Source organism: Octopus bimaculoides, chromosome 11 (genome assembly GCF_046866305.1).
Source record: "Octopus bimaculoides isolate indiv1 chromosome 11, ASM4686630v1, whole genome shotgun sequence".
Taxonomy (NCBI): domain Eukaryota; kingdom Metazoa; phylum Mollusca; class Cephalopoda; order Octopoda; family Octopodidae; genus Octopus; species Octopus bimaculoides.
In genome coordinates this window covers 37,884-56,180 of record NC_142938.1, presented here as the reverse complement: position 1 = coordinate 56,180, position 18,297 = coordinate 37,884, and the positions used below count along the sequence as shown (strand labels likewise).

The 18,297-nt window shown below is 38.5% G+C and overlaps 1 protein-coding gene across 4 annotated transcripts in view; it reads left to right on the top strand.

The window, feature by feature from the left end:
* Positions 1-18,297, top strand: part of LOC106881197 (rho guanine nucleotide exchange factor 38) — a 43,921-nt gene that overhangs the window by 21,398 nt on the left and 4,226 nt on the right. For all 4 annotated transcript variants that reach the window (XM_014931497.3, XM_014931496.3, XM_052971405.2 and 1 more), the window contains exons 9-13: positions 2,578-2,706; positions 6,793-6,903; positions 7,622-7,804; positions 12,046-12,096; positions 13,917-14,034. In XM_014931497.3, coding sequence (XP_014786983.1) covers positions 2,578-2,706; positions 6,793-6,903; positions 7,622-7,804; positions 12,046-12,096; positions 13,917-14,034 — 592 coding nt within the window. The remainder of the gene's footprint in view (positions 1-2,577; positions 2,707-6,792; positions 6,904-7,621; positions 7,805-12,045; positions 12,097-13,916; positions 14,035-18,297) is intronic.

Sequence of the window (18,297 nt, the reverse complement as noted above, 5' to 3'; positions counted from 1 at the left end):
GTGGATACTCTACAAAATTGATTCTCCCACCACCTCCAACACATACCCCTGCACACAAATTGTACCCCCATGCATACACAGACCTCCCCACACACACATTACACACTGCTTGCTAACAAAAAAAAAACCCCTCGACTTTATCCTTTACAGAAAGGAAACACCAGCGAACACAGCTATGTATACCTACATCCCCAGAAAATATTATGCATATGACACCACTACACATGTCACACACCCCATCTCCATACGAGCACAACATTAATAATATACACCTTCCCCACTTCAAGATAATTCTTACGGGCTTCACAGCACACCCAACCAAGAGACAAACTCCTAACCTATTCCCTTGACCTTTTTTCATTTCACCACCTTTTTTGACAGCAGCTCCTGACCAGTTGTGCTAATCCACCTCTGACAGAGAGCAGTCGCCATATTCCCTTCCATATTGGCCAACTCTGATGAGTGTAAAGTTATTGTTGTGATGAGAGTTACGATGCTCCCTTGTCCGAGTAAAGTCTAAATAGTAACTATCCAAGTGAGTTCGGAGCTGAGTGAAGTTCATGTTAGTTTGCAGTGAAATTGGAAGGTATTGGCTTGTTAGTTCACAAGAAATATTGATTGTTGGTTTGTAAAAAGATTTGTCAGTTCGTTACATTGTTGTTACTGTTGTCTGGTTGTCTTATTCATTGTACGTAACAACTATGCTACAATATCTGGTGATGAGGAAAACAGAAAGCAAGTAAACCATCACCAGACGGATTATTACAACATCTGGCGATGAGGATTTTGGAGCTCACATTGTTTGGGATACAACTTGTTAAATAATGGAAGACCTATTCGCTTTCATAGTACAGTTGCAAAAGCAACAACAAGAGCAGCAACAGAAGCCACTGTTACAGCAACAACAACAACAACAATTATTGGAGTTATATTCAAAGAAGTCCAAAAATGAGGTAAGTTCGTTTTTGCCAGGTGGCGCTTTGAACTTGATTAACGAATTCAGTTATAACCCAGAGGAGGATGTAACTTTTGCATTGTACTACAGAAGGTACAAAGAGATTTTTAAGCAAGATTGCAAATCATAGTCAGACAAACAAAAAGTGAGATTATTATTGTGAAAATTAGTTCTCTTAGAGCATGAACATTATTGTAATTTCATATTGCCCAAGAAAACCAAATTGCTCTTGTCAACAGTGAAAAAAAAAAACCCATTGAAAGAACCAACCAGAGGTTTCATTACCTTCATGTGCTTAGGACAGCAGATCTGTTTCAAGGAGAGGAAGAAACTTCCTATGAGTGATGAAAAGTGGAATGGCTATTGGAAGGTGGCTGCAGATTTACCAGGGTGCCAAGGATTCTTTTCCATCCCAGTTACAAAAAAAAAGCTAGATATTATAATGTGGTGTGAAAGAAAGAAAGTGGTGAATCTACTTGAGTTAACGGTTCTTCGTGAAGATAACATGGATTTCGCTCGGGCTCGAAAAATTGCCTGTTATGTAAACCTCCTCGAGGAGTGGGCAGATGCAGGCAGGAAAGCAGAGCATTTTCCAAATGAAATTAGATGTAGAGGATTCATTGGACACTGTGTGAGGTGACTGTTGTTATCATTAGGCCTAACTCATCATAAAATAAATACCACCACAAACAATATCCAAACTACAGTGGAGAAGGCTAACCATTAGATTTGGTTAAACAGAAATGATGAACAACGGCTAGAAGAATATTGAGCTTTATTTGATAACCAGTTGATCTTGCAAGCGGGGTCTCATATCAATGAGAGGGGCCAGTGCACATTGATGCCGTCGAGAGGTAGGTCCCATTCTCTCCTGATGATCCCATACACTTGCTGACTTCTGGTATGTGGAGCATTCGACTGGTAGCACTTGCATTTGCAAGTTGTCTGCAAAACTTCAATTTCTTCAGAACCACAGGTTTGTTAAATGATTTCTCAATGATTTTTTTTGTGTCCCTAAATTTCCTATATTCTTATACAATATCCAAAAATCCCATTGATCTGTTTGTTGATTATTTTAGCTTAATGTAGATTTTCAAAAAAAAATTACTGTTTGAAAATAAACAATTAAATTTTCATATCCTGAAAAGTAGTGTTGCCAGATGCACGAACCATTCAAGTGTGGCTGATACCAGGGCTGCCTGGCTGGCACCCATGCCGGTGACATGTAAAAAGCACCCACTACACTCTGAGTGGTTGGTGTTAGGAAGGGCATCCAGCTGTAGAAACCTTGCCAAATCAGATTGGAGTTGGTGCAGCCTCCCAGCTTGCCAATTTTTAGTCAAACCCTCCAACCCATGCCAGCATGGAAAGTGGACATGATGTTGATGATGTCAACTATCTTCTGAAAGGCCATTCATAACCTGTGTTATTTTATTAACATTAATGGTGAAGGAAATAGTAGACTAAATGCTTCGGTGGGAAGTATTTACTTTCCTGCTTTTCTGGTCTCATTGTTTCCATCTTCCCAAAGGTGATAAAATAGATATTAATTTGATCAATACCAAAGTTGTAAGCAATATAGAAAATCAGTTTTCTATCATCATTTTTTGTTTCTGTTTCAGAAATCAACAATCACTTTCGATGAATTTGTTAATCATGTTGTTGATTTATATGGAGACGCAGCAAGGAATTCATTTGTCTCTCATTTACAAGAACTCAACAGGTCTTCTTGTTCTTTTTGTCAATCAGTAGTAAGTAACTTGTTTAATTTTTCAATTTTTTAGCAGTTGAGGTTAAGGTGCTTGATGATGTCTAAATAGACATCGATAAGTTTCAAAGTATTTACGGTGTCTAGTTCTGAAAAAATAAAAATAAAAATTTCCCAACTCATGTTAACATAGAAAATGGATGTTAAACAATCTGTTGTAATATCAGAGAAAAAAGTCTGCTGTAAAATCTGAATTTTTTCTGTTTTCAAATGCTTTGATTGTATTTGCTAATTTTTGTATTGGAATATCTAATTAGTACTATCTAATTAGTACTCTCCTGACTGTCTCCTCTATAAATTGTGTAGGAATACGGTTTAAATCCTATTTTTTGTCACATCTGAATTCATTCCCCATTTACGGACAAGAGATTGTCTAAGAGCTGACAGGATGGTTCCCAGTCAAGTTGAAATATTGCCGATCAAGCTAGTCGTTTCCCTTTAATTTGTTCAGGTGATGATTATGGCCACAACACAATTTTTGGTAGTCCTGTTTATCAATAAACAGATATCATTGATTGATAAAATTCTTTGATAACAATCAGTGGTTAATTGTTACTGTTAGAAAGGCAGTATTTGATAGTAAGAAGCTCCATTTGGATGCTTCAAAGTGAGCTTTGGTACAGAGTTGACTATTTAAAAGCAACTCTGTTGATGAGAGTACTGTATCACTGACAGCAATGAAGATGTTCTAATGTATTTTTAGGTAGAAAACCCTGAAGATGTGTTTTCTAGAATGACCAGGAGTTGTTCTGTGAATAATGGTTGAAATTTTCTGAAAACTAGGTGATTAAGATTTCTAAATGACAAAAAGCTCTCTACTTCAGACATTGCAGATAGTCAGTTGGTAAAAAACAAAGCAAAAAACACTCTTGCAAAGGAATTAAGCTAAACTTAATACCCTGACTTATAGTTATACTGAAATAGTATAGTTATGCCATTTACACGAGAGATGCATCTGGTTTAGTTGATAGAATACTGAGCTACAGGCTGAGGGAATTTGTGGTTTATATTAATCTTTGTGCATTATATATGATGAAGACACTGGCCCACTTCATTTAAGAGTTGTAACTCAATCAGATTTAAGTACATTATGTAGAAAGCAAGACAACTACATAACTAACAAATATACCGAACCTGAAGTATTGAGTTCAAGAGTTTTTATGGACTTGAGCTTTAATATATTACTGGCTTGTCTATCATCTTACCTAATTGGTCTCAATAGGAACGGTCCATTTATTATGAGGTTACAGGTTGTATATTGGAGAACTCTTCTCATAAATCTGTAGTAACGCCGTGCGCATGCGTAGTCTCACGCATGCATGGAATTAAACAAGCAAGCTTTCCCGCTTAATTCTAACTCTTACTCGGTCGGCCGGCCATGAGCATGGACGTGTCAAGCAGTGTCTCCAACATACCAACTCTGGAGACAGTCTCTTTACGTGTTTAGCTGTCACTCTCCATCTTTCAGACTTACACTCGACAGCTCGCTTACATCTACATAACAACGTCTCAACAACTATGCTCACACACACAAAAGCTGTAACAACAAGAGCTAAAGATGTATATATTTACCACCTGAATAAATGTTGTATAAGTTGATAGTCTGGAGTTCGGCGTTCCGTTATATTCATAATTTTATATAGGAAAGTCAGGTATACATCTAATGATGTATAACCAACTTTCCTATACTGGTGACCCCCGACGTGATTCGAACACGCAGCCCGCTGAGCTGCAATAACCCACTTTCTTATAAAGTGGTGATTTGACGAAGAAACAAACGCAGCATGGACTCTGGACTACCAACTTATAACTGGTGAACCCGACTAAAGAACAAATGCGGCCATGGAGACTGAACTACTAACCAGCATCATCGTCATGACTAACATGATTCTACGATTACTATGCCACCAACATCTCCAACCATAGTCAACACGACTTACTACGTATTACCAACATCAACAAGCGTGGTTTTTTTTCTCGCCTCTGTTAGAGTGGATGTTTCCACTCACGATAAACAGACAAGAATTACAGCCTGCGACTTTCCAATTGTGTACTCAAAGAACTTGGTATAAAACTCTCACGTGTACTGACTTTCTAACTGCTGTGATATCTCACATACATATAGACGGCCTGTTTTTTATTATGTTCTTATATGTCGCATTCACACTCTCACATACACATACATCTTTTATGCCACACAATAACTCTTGTTATTCATTTCATACGGTTGTCTTTTCTATCGTCTCATTACTGGTATTTACGAAATCTATGTTACCGTAGTATAACATAATTACTTGTATATCATCTTTGATATATATTTTGGTGTTCGACCGTGTGACACGTTTAAATAAAAGGAGTCCTCTGTTTTTCCATTTGTCACCATTTCTCCTTTTTGAGTTCGCACGGTCGTTTTTTCATCTTGGGTTAAGAAAATTTTTCTTCGAGGTTTTCGCTAATGGTCGTACAGAGATTTGTCTGTCGATCGTCTGTAAAAGCGCACCTCTTCAAACACTCATCACCAAACAGCCTTTTCGCCACCAGCTTCGTTCAACCAAGATTACCACCGTGACGACAACAATTACTACTACCAACTACAAGCATTCCCCCGACGTCGCCATGTTTCAACAGAACATCAATGTACTGTCTACCACAATGTCGTGCGCCAACAACCCCACCACCAGGGACACACCAGATCAACACACTCGGTTTTATCGACTCTGTTAGAGTGGATGTTTCCACTCACGATCAACAGACCATATTCTCCTTGTGGAATTTTAATACGAACTGGTTTTCTCTATCTCGGTGTTTTGGGACTTTTCGCAGTCTATACTACAGACACTTTCACTTGTTCTGTGTTTTCACTCACACACACACTTGTGCACTCATATATTTACTTTCCTTTCAGGGAAAACAAACAATCAGACTTTTGCATCGCGTGATTCCAGTTTCCTGGACAGTTGTCATCACAGTTGTTTTGTCATTGTCATTTCATTTGTACATTGCATGCATGTATCACACAAGTGTACATTTCATTTCTTTCATTTTTCTTTGTGTGTTTTGTGCTACATCTTGGTGGTTTTCAGTGGCCATCCTGCCTCAGGCGTTCTAACAGATTTCATATTATCGTGCGTTTCTCGCACTGGCAAGGGAGCCCTGTAGTAACGCCGTGCACATGCGTAGTCTCACGCATGCGTGGAATTAAACAAGCAAGCTTTCCCGCTTAATTCTATCTCTTTCTTGCTGGCCAGCAATAGAGCATGGACGTGTCAAGCAGTGTCTCTAACATTCCAACCTGGAGACAGTCTCTTTACGTGTATAGCTGTCACTCTCCATCTTTCGGACTTACACTCGACAGCTCGCTCACATCTACATAACAACGTCCCATCAACTATGCTCACACACATAGAAGCTGTAACAACAAGAGCTAAAGATGTATATATTTACCACCTGAATAAATGTTGTTTAAGTTGATAGTCTGGAGTTCAGCGTTCCGTTATATTTCTAATGATGTATAACCAACTTTCCTATAAATCTGTCCCCAATACAGGTATACCCATCTGGATATACTTCCCAACATATATCCATATACACCATTAGATACTCTCTAATCCCATAATATAGTAAACTTATTAAGAATGATATCTCCATGGGAATGTGTTACTGGGCTCACAGAATTGTTAAATGAGAATTCTTCATAACTTTTAACAGTTTAAGTAACCACTAACGTTTTCAGCTTTATGTGATGTTTTGATAGGCTGAGAAAGTGTTTATCAAGAGTAATTAACTCATCTGGAAGTTAAACATGTTCCAGGTTGAACACTTTACATTGCCACAGTGATAAAAGGGAAGTTGTATGAAAGAGATCTATTGTCTGTCAAATCAAACAAGTAGTCTACAAAGATTGCTACAACTGGAAAGGAGAAGCTGTGTTGGAAATAATCATTTTCCTAAACAACTCCGTGATTTGTCCAATCTTCAATTGGCCACTTAACAATTTTGCTTGATTGTTTACTTGATATAATTGATCAAATTAACTGATTTGAACTTTTCTATTTTTGTGAATATTTAGGTAGAGAAGGTAACAACTTTGCTTCTTCGACCCTTAATTGTGCTAATTAAACTATATGAAGGACCAGAGGCTCTGATAAAAAAACGGAATGATAAATTAATGGAGATATATGTAAGTATCAAATTAATGAAGAGGCAAGAAAGTATATTAAGATGAAATGGTGGTATGTTGCCATACAAGGTGGAGTGTTCTGTATCATGTAAGGCATAGAGTGTTTGAGTGAAGTGAAGTTGGATGGCATGTTGAGTCAGACAAAAGAGAGTGGAATATGATGAGATTACATGAGGTTTGAGTCAGGTGAGGAATCTTCAGATGCCAAGATGTTGCACAAAGTAATCAAATCAAACTAAGATATATGTTAGTAATTTTTCTAATTCATGTGAAGCTGCAAATGTTAATAGTAGATGTGAGAGATTAAGATATTGGAATGCTACCAGTATAAACCTTGTTATAAACATGTTTTGCCACTGATTGAGCAAAAGCCAGTGATTAACAACATGCTGCTTGTGCCCATCCCATCTTATTTAATGGAGGAGGGTATGAGTTGAAATAAAAATAGGGCTGCTTTTTCTTGCAGGTTAAGCTATCATCCAGATACTTGGCTTGGAATTTATGTTGAGGGTCAGTTACTTTGCTGAATGCAATCTACCTGACTGAAAAGTATGTATTTCTTCAGATGTCAATGGAAAGGTATCCCGCTGTACTAAATGAAATACATCCTAGCAATAGTAGTATTTAAAATGAAACTAAAATAGAAAAATATCGCCTTTATGTTTTATTGGATATCAGATACTAAAAATAGTGTAATAATATTTCTTTCAATTTTTAGGGTAATGAATCTTTGGAGTTGGTGAAAAAAGAATATGAATCCTTAAACTGTCAATTGATAAAGGGCTTGCCAGACCTGTGTAGAATATCATCAGAAGTTGTCTTGGACATTATTGTAAACTTCATACTACTTAAGAATTACTATCAAGATCTCTGGTTTACAGAATTGAAGAAATTTATTGAAGTAAGGAATTTAAGATTTTTATTGGGATTTGAAAAAAAAATATTTAAATGAATAGACAGGATTCTGATTATTACTATTTTGTAGTCCCATAACCTCTAAATGATTATACTTGTGGTCATAATAGTTGCTGTCAAGTCAGTATTTAACTGAGTATTTATGAATACATTATTGAGTGAAGTGCTGAATTGGCAGCATCTTTAGTACGAGACAAAATGCCGTGCTGTATTAATTTCAACTCACTGTGATCTGAGTTTAAACTCTGCTAAATTTCATTATTTCAGAATCAGTAATATCAAAGTTTAGTAAATTAACAAAATTGTTAATACTGTCAGAGCTGCCTGATGCCAGAGCTGCCTGATTGGCTCCTGTGCCAGTGGAGATTGTAGTTGTGGCGGATGCCAGTGCCACCTGACTGGCACCCATGCCAGTGGCATGTAAAAAGTACCTACTACACTCTGGGAGTGGTTGGTGTTAGGAAGGGCATCCAGCTGTAGAAACCTTGCCAAATCAGATTGGAGCCTGGTGCAGCTTTTTAGCTCACCAGTCCTCAGTCAAACCATCCAACCCATGCAAGCATGGAAAGCAGACGTTAAACGATGACGATGATGATGATGATTAAACTTGTCAGTGCAACATGTTGAAATGGATGAGATTTAATAAGACTACCAACTAAAATGCACTCCAGCCTTTTTGATGCGTTTTAAGCAGAACAATTATTGTAATGCAACTCACCTAGTTGTTGCAAATAATCATAGATCTTGAAATATTGCTTGTAAGTAACCAGCATTCTCTCCAGGGTGATGCTTAATCTCCCTTTTTATTACATCTTCATCATACCCTGCTTTGATTGTTAATAGAACATAGTTTGGTGCTGAACAGCAGTCTTCAGTTGTATTCTTTTCTTGTACTTTGCTTTTCACTTAATTCCATATCATTCCTTTCTTTTATCCTCAGTTTTTAACCTACCAGTCTCTAGCAAATGAGCCTTGGTTGTCCTGCCTTTCTCTTTTCCTCTCGATTCCAATTCAAAGCTCATCTTGCCAAACCTCCTTCTGATTTTTTTTTCAAATTTGTGGCTTTTACTATTTCCACTTACATCATTTACTTTTATGGCTGATGGGTTCCTATTTGTGTTTGGCCCAAAGGTTTCCGTTACTCACAATTTTTTCAGGGTATCTAATATTTAGTACATTTCTGATGTACCCTTCCATGAAAGTTTGTATCTTTTTGAGGATATTTGAATTAATTCACCATAGCCTTGCATCACATAGCAGGATAAATTTGATGTTGTTAATTGAAAGTTGTCAGTGTAACATATGGACAAAGCTTTTACATTTCCAGATAGGTTTATAGCTCGATTGAATTTAGGTTGAATACTTAGTTTATTAAAAGAAATTTAACATTTATCATTAACTGACTTAAGTGATATCAAGAATTTTGATTAGCAAATCAACAAAGGTAAGCAGAACTGAATTAAATTGTAACCAAATTGATCCAAGTAGTTGGTTAATCAGTATGAATGTCTGTTTGGTAATCAGTCCAATGTTGGGACATTTTTTCATAAATTGTATAATTTTTATGGTTAAACACAGAGCTGAAGAAATATGGTAGTTGTTTATGCAGTTCTCAAAAATATTAAGAAAGTGAATGAAGCTATGTCAATGAAGAATGGAAAAAATTTGCACCATTAACTAAAACTTTATGAAACCACAGAAAGCATCTATTGTAATACATAATTTCAGTTAAGTTATATTAGAAATAAATAGCCATAGGCTGGTCATATGGAGTGTTAGAATATGGAGAAAACAAGTGTGAGTAATATGAAACAACTATACACGCAACTGAATAATTATGTCATCAAAAGCTGAATGGTAGAATAAGGGTTGAAGCAAACCCATGGAAAAAAAAATTAATGAAAACTCTATAAGATGCTCCCAGTGCAAGCTATGGACACATAAGAGGTGCAGCAATATCAAAGGAAGGTTAACTAGGAAGTTAGTTTTTGTATGTAGCAGATGTTCAGGAGCTATGAACACTGTAAATGTGCAGAAAACAACTTCTGCCACATTCCAGGGAGAAAAACTAGACGTAGTTGATAGCTTCCGCTATCTAGGTGACCGAGTTAGTAGTGGGGGAGGGTGCGCTGAAAGTGTAGCTGCTAGAATAAGAATAGCCTGGGAAAAGTTCAGAGAGCTCTTACCTCTGCTGGTGACAAGGGTCCTCTCACTCAGAGTAAAAGGCACACTGTATGATGCATGTATACGAACAGCCATGCTTCATGGCAGTGAAACATGGGCTGTGACTGCTGAGGACATGCGTAGGCTCGCAAGGAATGAAGCCAGTATGCTCCGTTGGATGTGTAATGTCAGTGTGCATACTAGACAGAGTATCAGTACCTTGAGAGAAAAGTTGAACTTACGAAGCATCAGTTGTGGTGTGCAAGAGAGATGATTGCGATGGTATGGTCATGTAGCGAGAATGGATGAGGATAGCTGTGTGAAAAAGTGCCACACCCTTGCAGTTGAGGGAACCTGTGGAAGAGGTAGGCCCAGGAAGACCTGGGATGAGGTGGTGAGACACGACCTTCGAACATTGGGCCTCACCGAGGCGATGACTTCTGACCGAGACCTTTGGAAATATGCTGTGCGTGAGAAGACTCAGCAAGCCAAATGAGACCTAAATCTATGGTCTCAACCAGTCCATTTATGCGTACCTTCCTTCATTGGTCACTAAACTCCACTTGTGAAGACCTGTTGAGGCAAGTGAAATCGAAATCGAGTTAAATTGGACACCAAACTCCACTTGCGAAGACCGGTTGTGGCAAGTGAAATCGAAATCGAAATCGAGTTAAATTCGACGACTGGCACCCATGCCAACGTCGTCCCCTTCATTAGACACGAAACCCAGCTTGCGAAGACTTATTGGGGCAAGCAAAAGCGAAATCGGGATGGCACCTGTGCCCAGCATCGCCTTTCTGGCACTTGTGCCCATGGCATGTGTAAGGACTTTTGAGCGAGATCGTTGCTAGTGCCCCTAGACTGGCTCTTGTGTGGGTGACACATAAAATACACCATTTGAGCGTGGCTGTTGCCAGTACTGCCTGACTGGCCTTCATGCCGATGGTACGTAAAAGCACCCACTACACTCTCTGAGTGGTTGGCATTGGGAAGGGTATTTAGCTGTAGAAACTCTGCCAAATGCTGTGCGTGAGAAGGCCCAGCAAGCCAAGTGAGACCTAAATCTAAGGCCTCAGCCAGTCCACTTATGCGTACCTTCCTTCATTGGACACTAGACTCTGCTTGCAAAGACCTGTTGAGGCAAGTGAAATCGAAATCGAGTTTAATTCGATGACTGGCACCCATGCCAACGTTGTCTCCTTCATTGGACACGAAACTCAGCTTGCGAAGACTTATTGGGGAAAGCGAAATCATGATGGCACCTGTGCCCAGCGTCTCCTTTCTGGCACTTGTGCCCTCAGCATGTGTAAGGACTTTCGAGCGAGATCGTTGCCAGTGCCCCTGGACTGGCTCTTGTGCGGGTGGCACATAAAATAAACCATTTTGAGCGTGGCCGTTGCCAGTACCACTTGACTGGCCTTCGTGCCGGTGGCACGTAAAAAGCACCCACTACACTCTCTGAGTGGTTGGCGTTAGGAAGGGCATCCAGCTGTAGAAACTCTGCCAAATCAGATTGGAGCCTGGTGTAGCCATCTGGTTTCACCAGTCCTCAGTCAAATCGTCTAACCCATGCTAGCATGGAGAACAGACGTTAAACGACGATGACGACGGTGTTGTACTACATTTAGTTAATGTTTCAACATCCAATAGTTTGAGTTCTTAATAGCTAAAATGAGGAGTTTTTAACAAACTTATAGGACCATCCAACTAAAGCTGTCATAGAAATTTTTTTAAAAACCATTAAAAAATATATTTGAACCCTTTGTCATTTAAAATCATCATATTTATCCTAAAATATTCTACCTGTTTTATGTTCACACCAACCAGGTCCAGCCTCTCGTACCTACCCTACAATGTAATCCTAAAAATAAATAGTCACATCAAAATCCTAAAGCTACAAGATAATACATGATTAATTCAAAATGATGTGAAAAAATAAGCATTATTTTTGACAGAATAATTTGCATGCTAAACAGTTAAAATGAATGAAAATATTCTCTTTCAATAAGAATCATTAAAATAATTGTCTGTGTAAAATGAATGTGATCTTTGCTTTGTTTTCAGTTTATTGAAATGAAGGATGACAAGAATCAAAATGAACCCAGCAACTGGCAGGTACAGCAAAAATCATCATCATCATCATCATCATCATTTAATGTCCGTTTTCCATGCTAGCATGGGTTGGCCAGTTTGACTGAGGTCTGGAGACCCAGCAGCTGCACCAGGCTCCAATCTGGTCTGACAATGTTTCTACAGCAGGATACCCTTCCTAACGCCAACCACTCCGAGAGTGTAGTAGATGCTTTTTATGTGCCAGCGGCACAGGAGCCAGTTAGGCAGGCCTGGCATCGATCACGTTCGGTTGGTGCTCTTTACGTGCCACCAGTATGGGAGCCAGTCAGCGGGCACTGGCCACAGCTGAGATTTTGGTTTTCCTTGACTCAACAGGTCTTCTCAAGCACATCATATCACCCAATGTGTCAAGGGTACTCTTAAATGGGCCGGGCATGCAACACTGGCATCGGCCATGGCTGCAATCTCACTTTAGTTGCTGGGTCTTCTAAATCACAGCAGATCTCCATCCTAAAACTACTTTGGTAATGCTTGTACCTGAGGAGCCCTGTTCCTTCAAGCATTTCCTCCATATTGCATCCCCTTACATTCATCACTTCTCTTTCTGTGGTATTACTTGACTGCTATAATCACCCAAGAGCGGAATAGGCACATACTACATTTCCTCCCCCCTGGTTACTTCCCCCCCCACTGGAACCACTCCCATTTCTCAGTCTCTTCCCTGCCCACCATTTCCTTTCCGTTCCTTTCTATGCTTTTAGCCATTTCTCTCACCCTTCTGCTATCCTCCATCTTTAACACCTCCCTTATCTGCTGTCACTGCTCCCACACTTCTATCAGTCTCACTTGACTAACTACTAGGTCTCTTGCCATTTGTTACAGTCACTTCTTCCCCCGTCATCCACTTCAATCCTCTCTACATCTTTATTTATATTCACCTCACTCTGTATCTTGATGTTGTCTTCACACATCTCCAGCACCATCTTTCTCTTTCTCTCTCTATCTTTCTAACTTTCTGCCCCCCCCTAGGAGTAGCCATGTATCTCCTCCACAGCAAGACACCTATCTCTACCCCTCTATTATACTTTTATATAAAGTCAGTATGCACTGCCATCAATACTACCCCACCTCCCAGTTGAGGGCTGTTTGTCTTGCAAGTTACTTGGTGACCGGCTTGTGCTGATGCCATATAACCAGTCTTCTTTGTAAAATGTTTGGCATTAAAAAGAGCATCCAGCTGTAGAACTCATGCCAAAGCATCTGATAGCATCTGGTACAGTGCTCTGGCTAACCAACTCCTGTCTAGCTGTCCAACCCATGCCAGTATAAAAAACAGATGTCAAATGTTGATGATGATGACGATGACGGTGATGATGATGATGATGATGATGGTATAATTTTCACTATTCTATAAAAAATTTTGTATAGTAGATAATATTTGAAAAATTAGCCATTGCTGGTCATGTGGATTGTTAGAATGTGGAGAGAATGAGTGTCAGTAATATGAAACCAGTATATATGCAACAGAGAAATAGGAATTACATCATCAAATGTTGAATATTAGAATAAGGGTTGAAGCAAACCAATAGAAAATATTTACCGAGTTACTTGATGAAATTGTACTACTTTTGGTTAATGTTTCAACATCTAGTAGTTTAAATTAAACATTTCTTTCACTAAACTCACTCTAAATTATTCCCATTTGCGAAAGATATGAATTGACTTTGGGCACTTGTCGTCCCTATGCACCTCTTCTCATTAACAGAAATGGTTGCATCAAACATGGGTATCCATAGTAATATTCAATTGTAGTCATGTAGTTTGCATAGTTATATGCATGTATATATGAATTTATTTTTCAGATATTACTTAATATACCTGTGTTACCTTCTGAAACATGCAGCTATATTTTTCCAATAAATACAAACAAAGCAACTATACCAAAAACGGGTATGAATACTGATATTTTTCCAGTAACAGGTGAGTCGCTTTTCAATTAATCAGCGAATAAAAATTTACCTCTTACTAATGACAGCCAACGGAATTAGTAAGCTGGAAAGTACCTCTCATATTTCAATAATTACCACCTTAAGACAAAAGAGATCTCTCTCTCTCACACACACTTGATTAACTTTAACATAGTTAAATGCTTCTTTCAATGAGTGTATCTGCGAGTTATACTAATTATGTGAAACCAGACATGCAAACGTTTTGTAATAATAACCTTAATCATTTCAACTACTTTAACTAGTGAACTGTACTATTATTTGGTACCTGTCTGCAGCTATGACGGTTAGTTAGCAATAATTATATTTGCTGTGGGTCCAATGCAGTGTCAGTGATGAAATATGAACTGGATCACTTCAGTAGGTTTGGCACTTTATCAATCCAGTCAGTAGCATCTCTCAAATTTTTTTATTAATTTTACAGAAAATAGAGCAGAAGAGTTATTGGATCAGCTCAAATAATTATTTTGTATATCAAGAACTACACTATCCCCCCACCCCACACATATATAATAAATAATTTAAAGAAAACAGAGAATAATCATCATCATTATTGTTTAATGCTTGTCTTCTATACTGGCATGGGTGGGACAGTTTGACAGGATCCAGCCAGGCCGAAGCCTGCACCAGGCTTCTGTGACTGTTTTGGCAGGATTTTTACAGTTGGATGCCCTTCCTAACACCAACCACTCGGCAGAGTGGACTGAGTGCATTTTATGTGGTACAAGCACAGCTGAGATCAGTTTTGGCAAGGTTTTTACAGCTGGATGCCTTTCCAAATGCTCACCACTTTACAGTGTGCACTGAATGTTTTTTAAGTGGAACCTGCACTGACAGGGCCAGTAAGTACCTTTTAAAACAAAGAAATCTTTTGAGAGTGGAGGAGGTGATCTTGTGTGAGATGATGAAAGGTTAGAGTGAGGTAGAGAGACAGGTGTCTTGTTGTAGAGGAAGTACAAGGTTACTTAGTTGGAGATAAAGAGAGTAAGATCAGAAATGAAGACAGAAACAGGTATGCTACTGCAAAGGAGATACATGGTTACCCAACCTGAGAGAAGTACAGGGGAAGGAGAGAGAGAGAGTGGGAGACAACAGGATAGAGATGGTGGCAAAGTGCTGGGCATACTCACAAGGGATGGGGATCTGAATATAAATAGGATGGTTGAGTAAAGGAAGAGAGATAGGGATGGTGGCAAGTGCCAGGACATACCCTTGAGGTTTGAACATCATACTATAAGTGGCATGATATTGTGAAAGAAGTATGATTAGAGAATGTGGAGGGTGAATGGCGAAAACCTGAGTATATATAGTGGGTGGGGGCTATCAAATAGCAATGATACAGAGAAACAGAGCCATGAGGACAGGATTTGAAAATGAGAGGTAGGAAATGTGAAGTAGAGAAAATATGTAGAGATGTACATTGGTTTGTTGGTGTAGGGTGTGTGAAAAATTTTCTTATGTGTGGGTAGAATGCACAAGTCAGGGGCTAGCGGATAGCAATGATGCAGTGAGACAGGGTGTGTGGGTGGAGCATACAGGTCGGAAGCTAATGGATAGCAATGATACAGTGAGACAGGGCCAAGAGGACAGGATTGGGGAGTGGGAGGTAAGTAGAGTGCATGAGAGAGGAAATGTACGGAAGAGAAGAGATGTAGTTTGATTTGTTGGGGTAGGGTGTGAGAAGTTTTCTTGTTATGTGTGGGTGGGACACACAGTGCTTCTAGAACTCAGTTTTGCTGATGTGGGCAGGTCTTCTCAAGAACCTCATATCGCCAGACATCTCAGTCCATGGTCATTTCCTCCATGAGACCCCAACATCCTGAGATCAGTCCACACCACTTCATCCCATGTCTTTCTGGGTCTCTGTGGTTACCATCCACATTCAATGATTGGCACTTTATGCAGCTGTCCTCATTCACACACATCACATATCCAAACAAAAATATACATAGAATAACCATTTTTTAATCATAGTGCAGTCAATTAATAAGTTCTTAATTGTTTGCCTACATCACATTTTGGCCAATTATTATTTTCCATATTTGCACCTTTAAAGTGCATTATGATGTTACAAAACAATGGCCTTTTCTGGGCATATTGGCTGCTGTTTTCTTTTGCTTCTCACAACAGGAGAATGTATTCTGACTGTGGTAAGCGTTTAGCTCTTTTGTTTAACTGTGTGCTGGATGTTCTAAAAATAGTTAAAGATTGACTTTTTGACCCTACTGGTCAAGGGAAGAATCTGCTCCAAAGAAACTAAGTTATGTTACTATTCCACAGATGGTTTATTTGGTAAATGCTATTAACCATTGTTTCACCAGGGCAGCCAGATCTTTATTTTTTTCTTCTACTAATCACATATCTTGTTGACACTTTATATATTCTATTACTACTCTTTGTACTGTCCCCCACCTCCACCTTTAATTTTTTCTCATATAAGTATTATTGATTGCAATATTAAATATATTTTCATAGAGATTATTAATCTGGTTGTGTATATTTCATTGTTGTTGTACTATATTTAATATAAGAGACGTGGATAGAATATGTGATATAGATTAGGAAATATAGATATACGCTAACATAGGAAATTGAATTCTACAATATAATTGAATACTAAATATTATAGTGACATAATACAACATGATAAAAATATGATAGCAGCAGTAGTACAAAAAAAGAAAGTATTCGAAAATATGATTAGATATAGTACAACAAATGGCTATGTTCTGTCTGCAGAAAAGGAACTGGTAAAATTTCTATAAGGTGTGCTGTAATCAATAAATGCACAAAAGATGTAGTAGGATGAGAGGAGTTAGATTTCATATCCTGCAGGTGGGTATTGACTATCACCTCTTCCACCCATTACTCCTCCTCCTCCAGCATCTCTGTCCTGTGAACGATTCTTCTTTCCTTCCATATCTTGATTGCACAGTGGCAGTCTTTTATTACCTTAACTTCCTTCTCCTGCCTCCATGCTCTCTTGAACATGTTACCTAATAATATGCCCTGATCCCTTCTCTGTCTTTCATATACCACTCTGCCACCAACATAAATAGCACTACATCTACTCTGTCCCCACCACCCTTATCACTAACTCTTACTAACCCCTAATATTATTTTCCACTTTCCCTCCTATTACTTCCTTCCTTAACTTATTGTCTCTGTTACTGTTTCTGCTTCTACACGCCCCCCCCCCCAACAATAAGTTTTTATAACTTCAGTAAGAATTGTCTTCGACCCTGATGAACTGCCCAACCCATGGTGGCATGGCACATGGACTGACCCATTCTGTCACTGGGTCCACCTACTTGACCCACCTCATCAAACTGTCTTTCTTGTGTGAACATAGAAAATCATTCTGAAACAATAAATGGTAGGGTGTGATTTGCGAGAGATTTAGCTGATCTTTCTAACCAGACCAACAACTATGCAGAGGTTTCCTCATTTATGAAAATTAGCATGTATCAGATCAGTTGTTTTATGGTACCTAGTGTAGTGCACAAAAAGTATTTCCAATGCCTTGCAGTGTAAAAGTAGCTGATTCTTTTTGTGAGGTATTGGATGCACTGGATTATCTATGTCTAGCATTAACATTGAACTGCTATGAAGTGTTCAAACGGTTCATTTGAAGCAGTTGATGTGTTTTTTTAATGATGAGATAATTAACCAGTAGTAGCAAACCTCTCTCTCCACCAAAAGGACCTAACCAACTTTGTTGAAAACAGAATATATTTTAATCCCTATGTGGAGGTAAAATTGTAAGGATTCAATGTAAAAGTGTGTTCTTTTATTAACTTGAAATAGGGCTGAGACTGCATACTAGATGAACAGGTGCCATTTGTTGGTTGTGTAAAATACAGAGGATAAATTAGATTGAATCCAAGAGCATACATCAGCAAAATTCATAGAGAAATGCTGTATTTCTCCTTGAATCAAGTTACATCAAGTTAAAAAACTTGATGTATTTTAAACTTGTGCTAACTTTAGAAAAACAAACTTTAAAATGATAATAAGAATGATGAAAATACTAAGTCCAGCACAACAGTATAAAGGTCTTTACAGAATTTATCACTCATGCTTCATGTCCCAACTAAAAACATGAACCTGTGCCTCTTCCTAAACACAAGTTCACATTTTGTATTTTGTCCATAGTGAAAGAAATTTAGAAGTATTTGTTAGCAAGCAACATTTTCAATTGGCTTAACAATCATTAAAATCACAATGACAAGGTTAA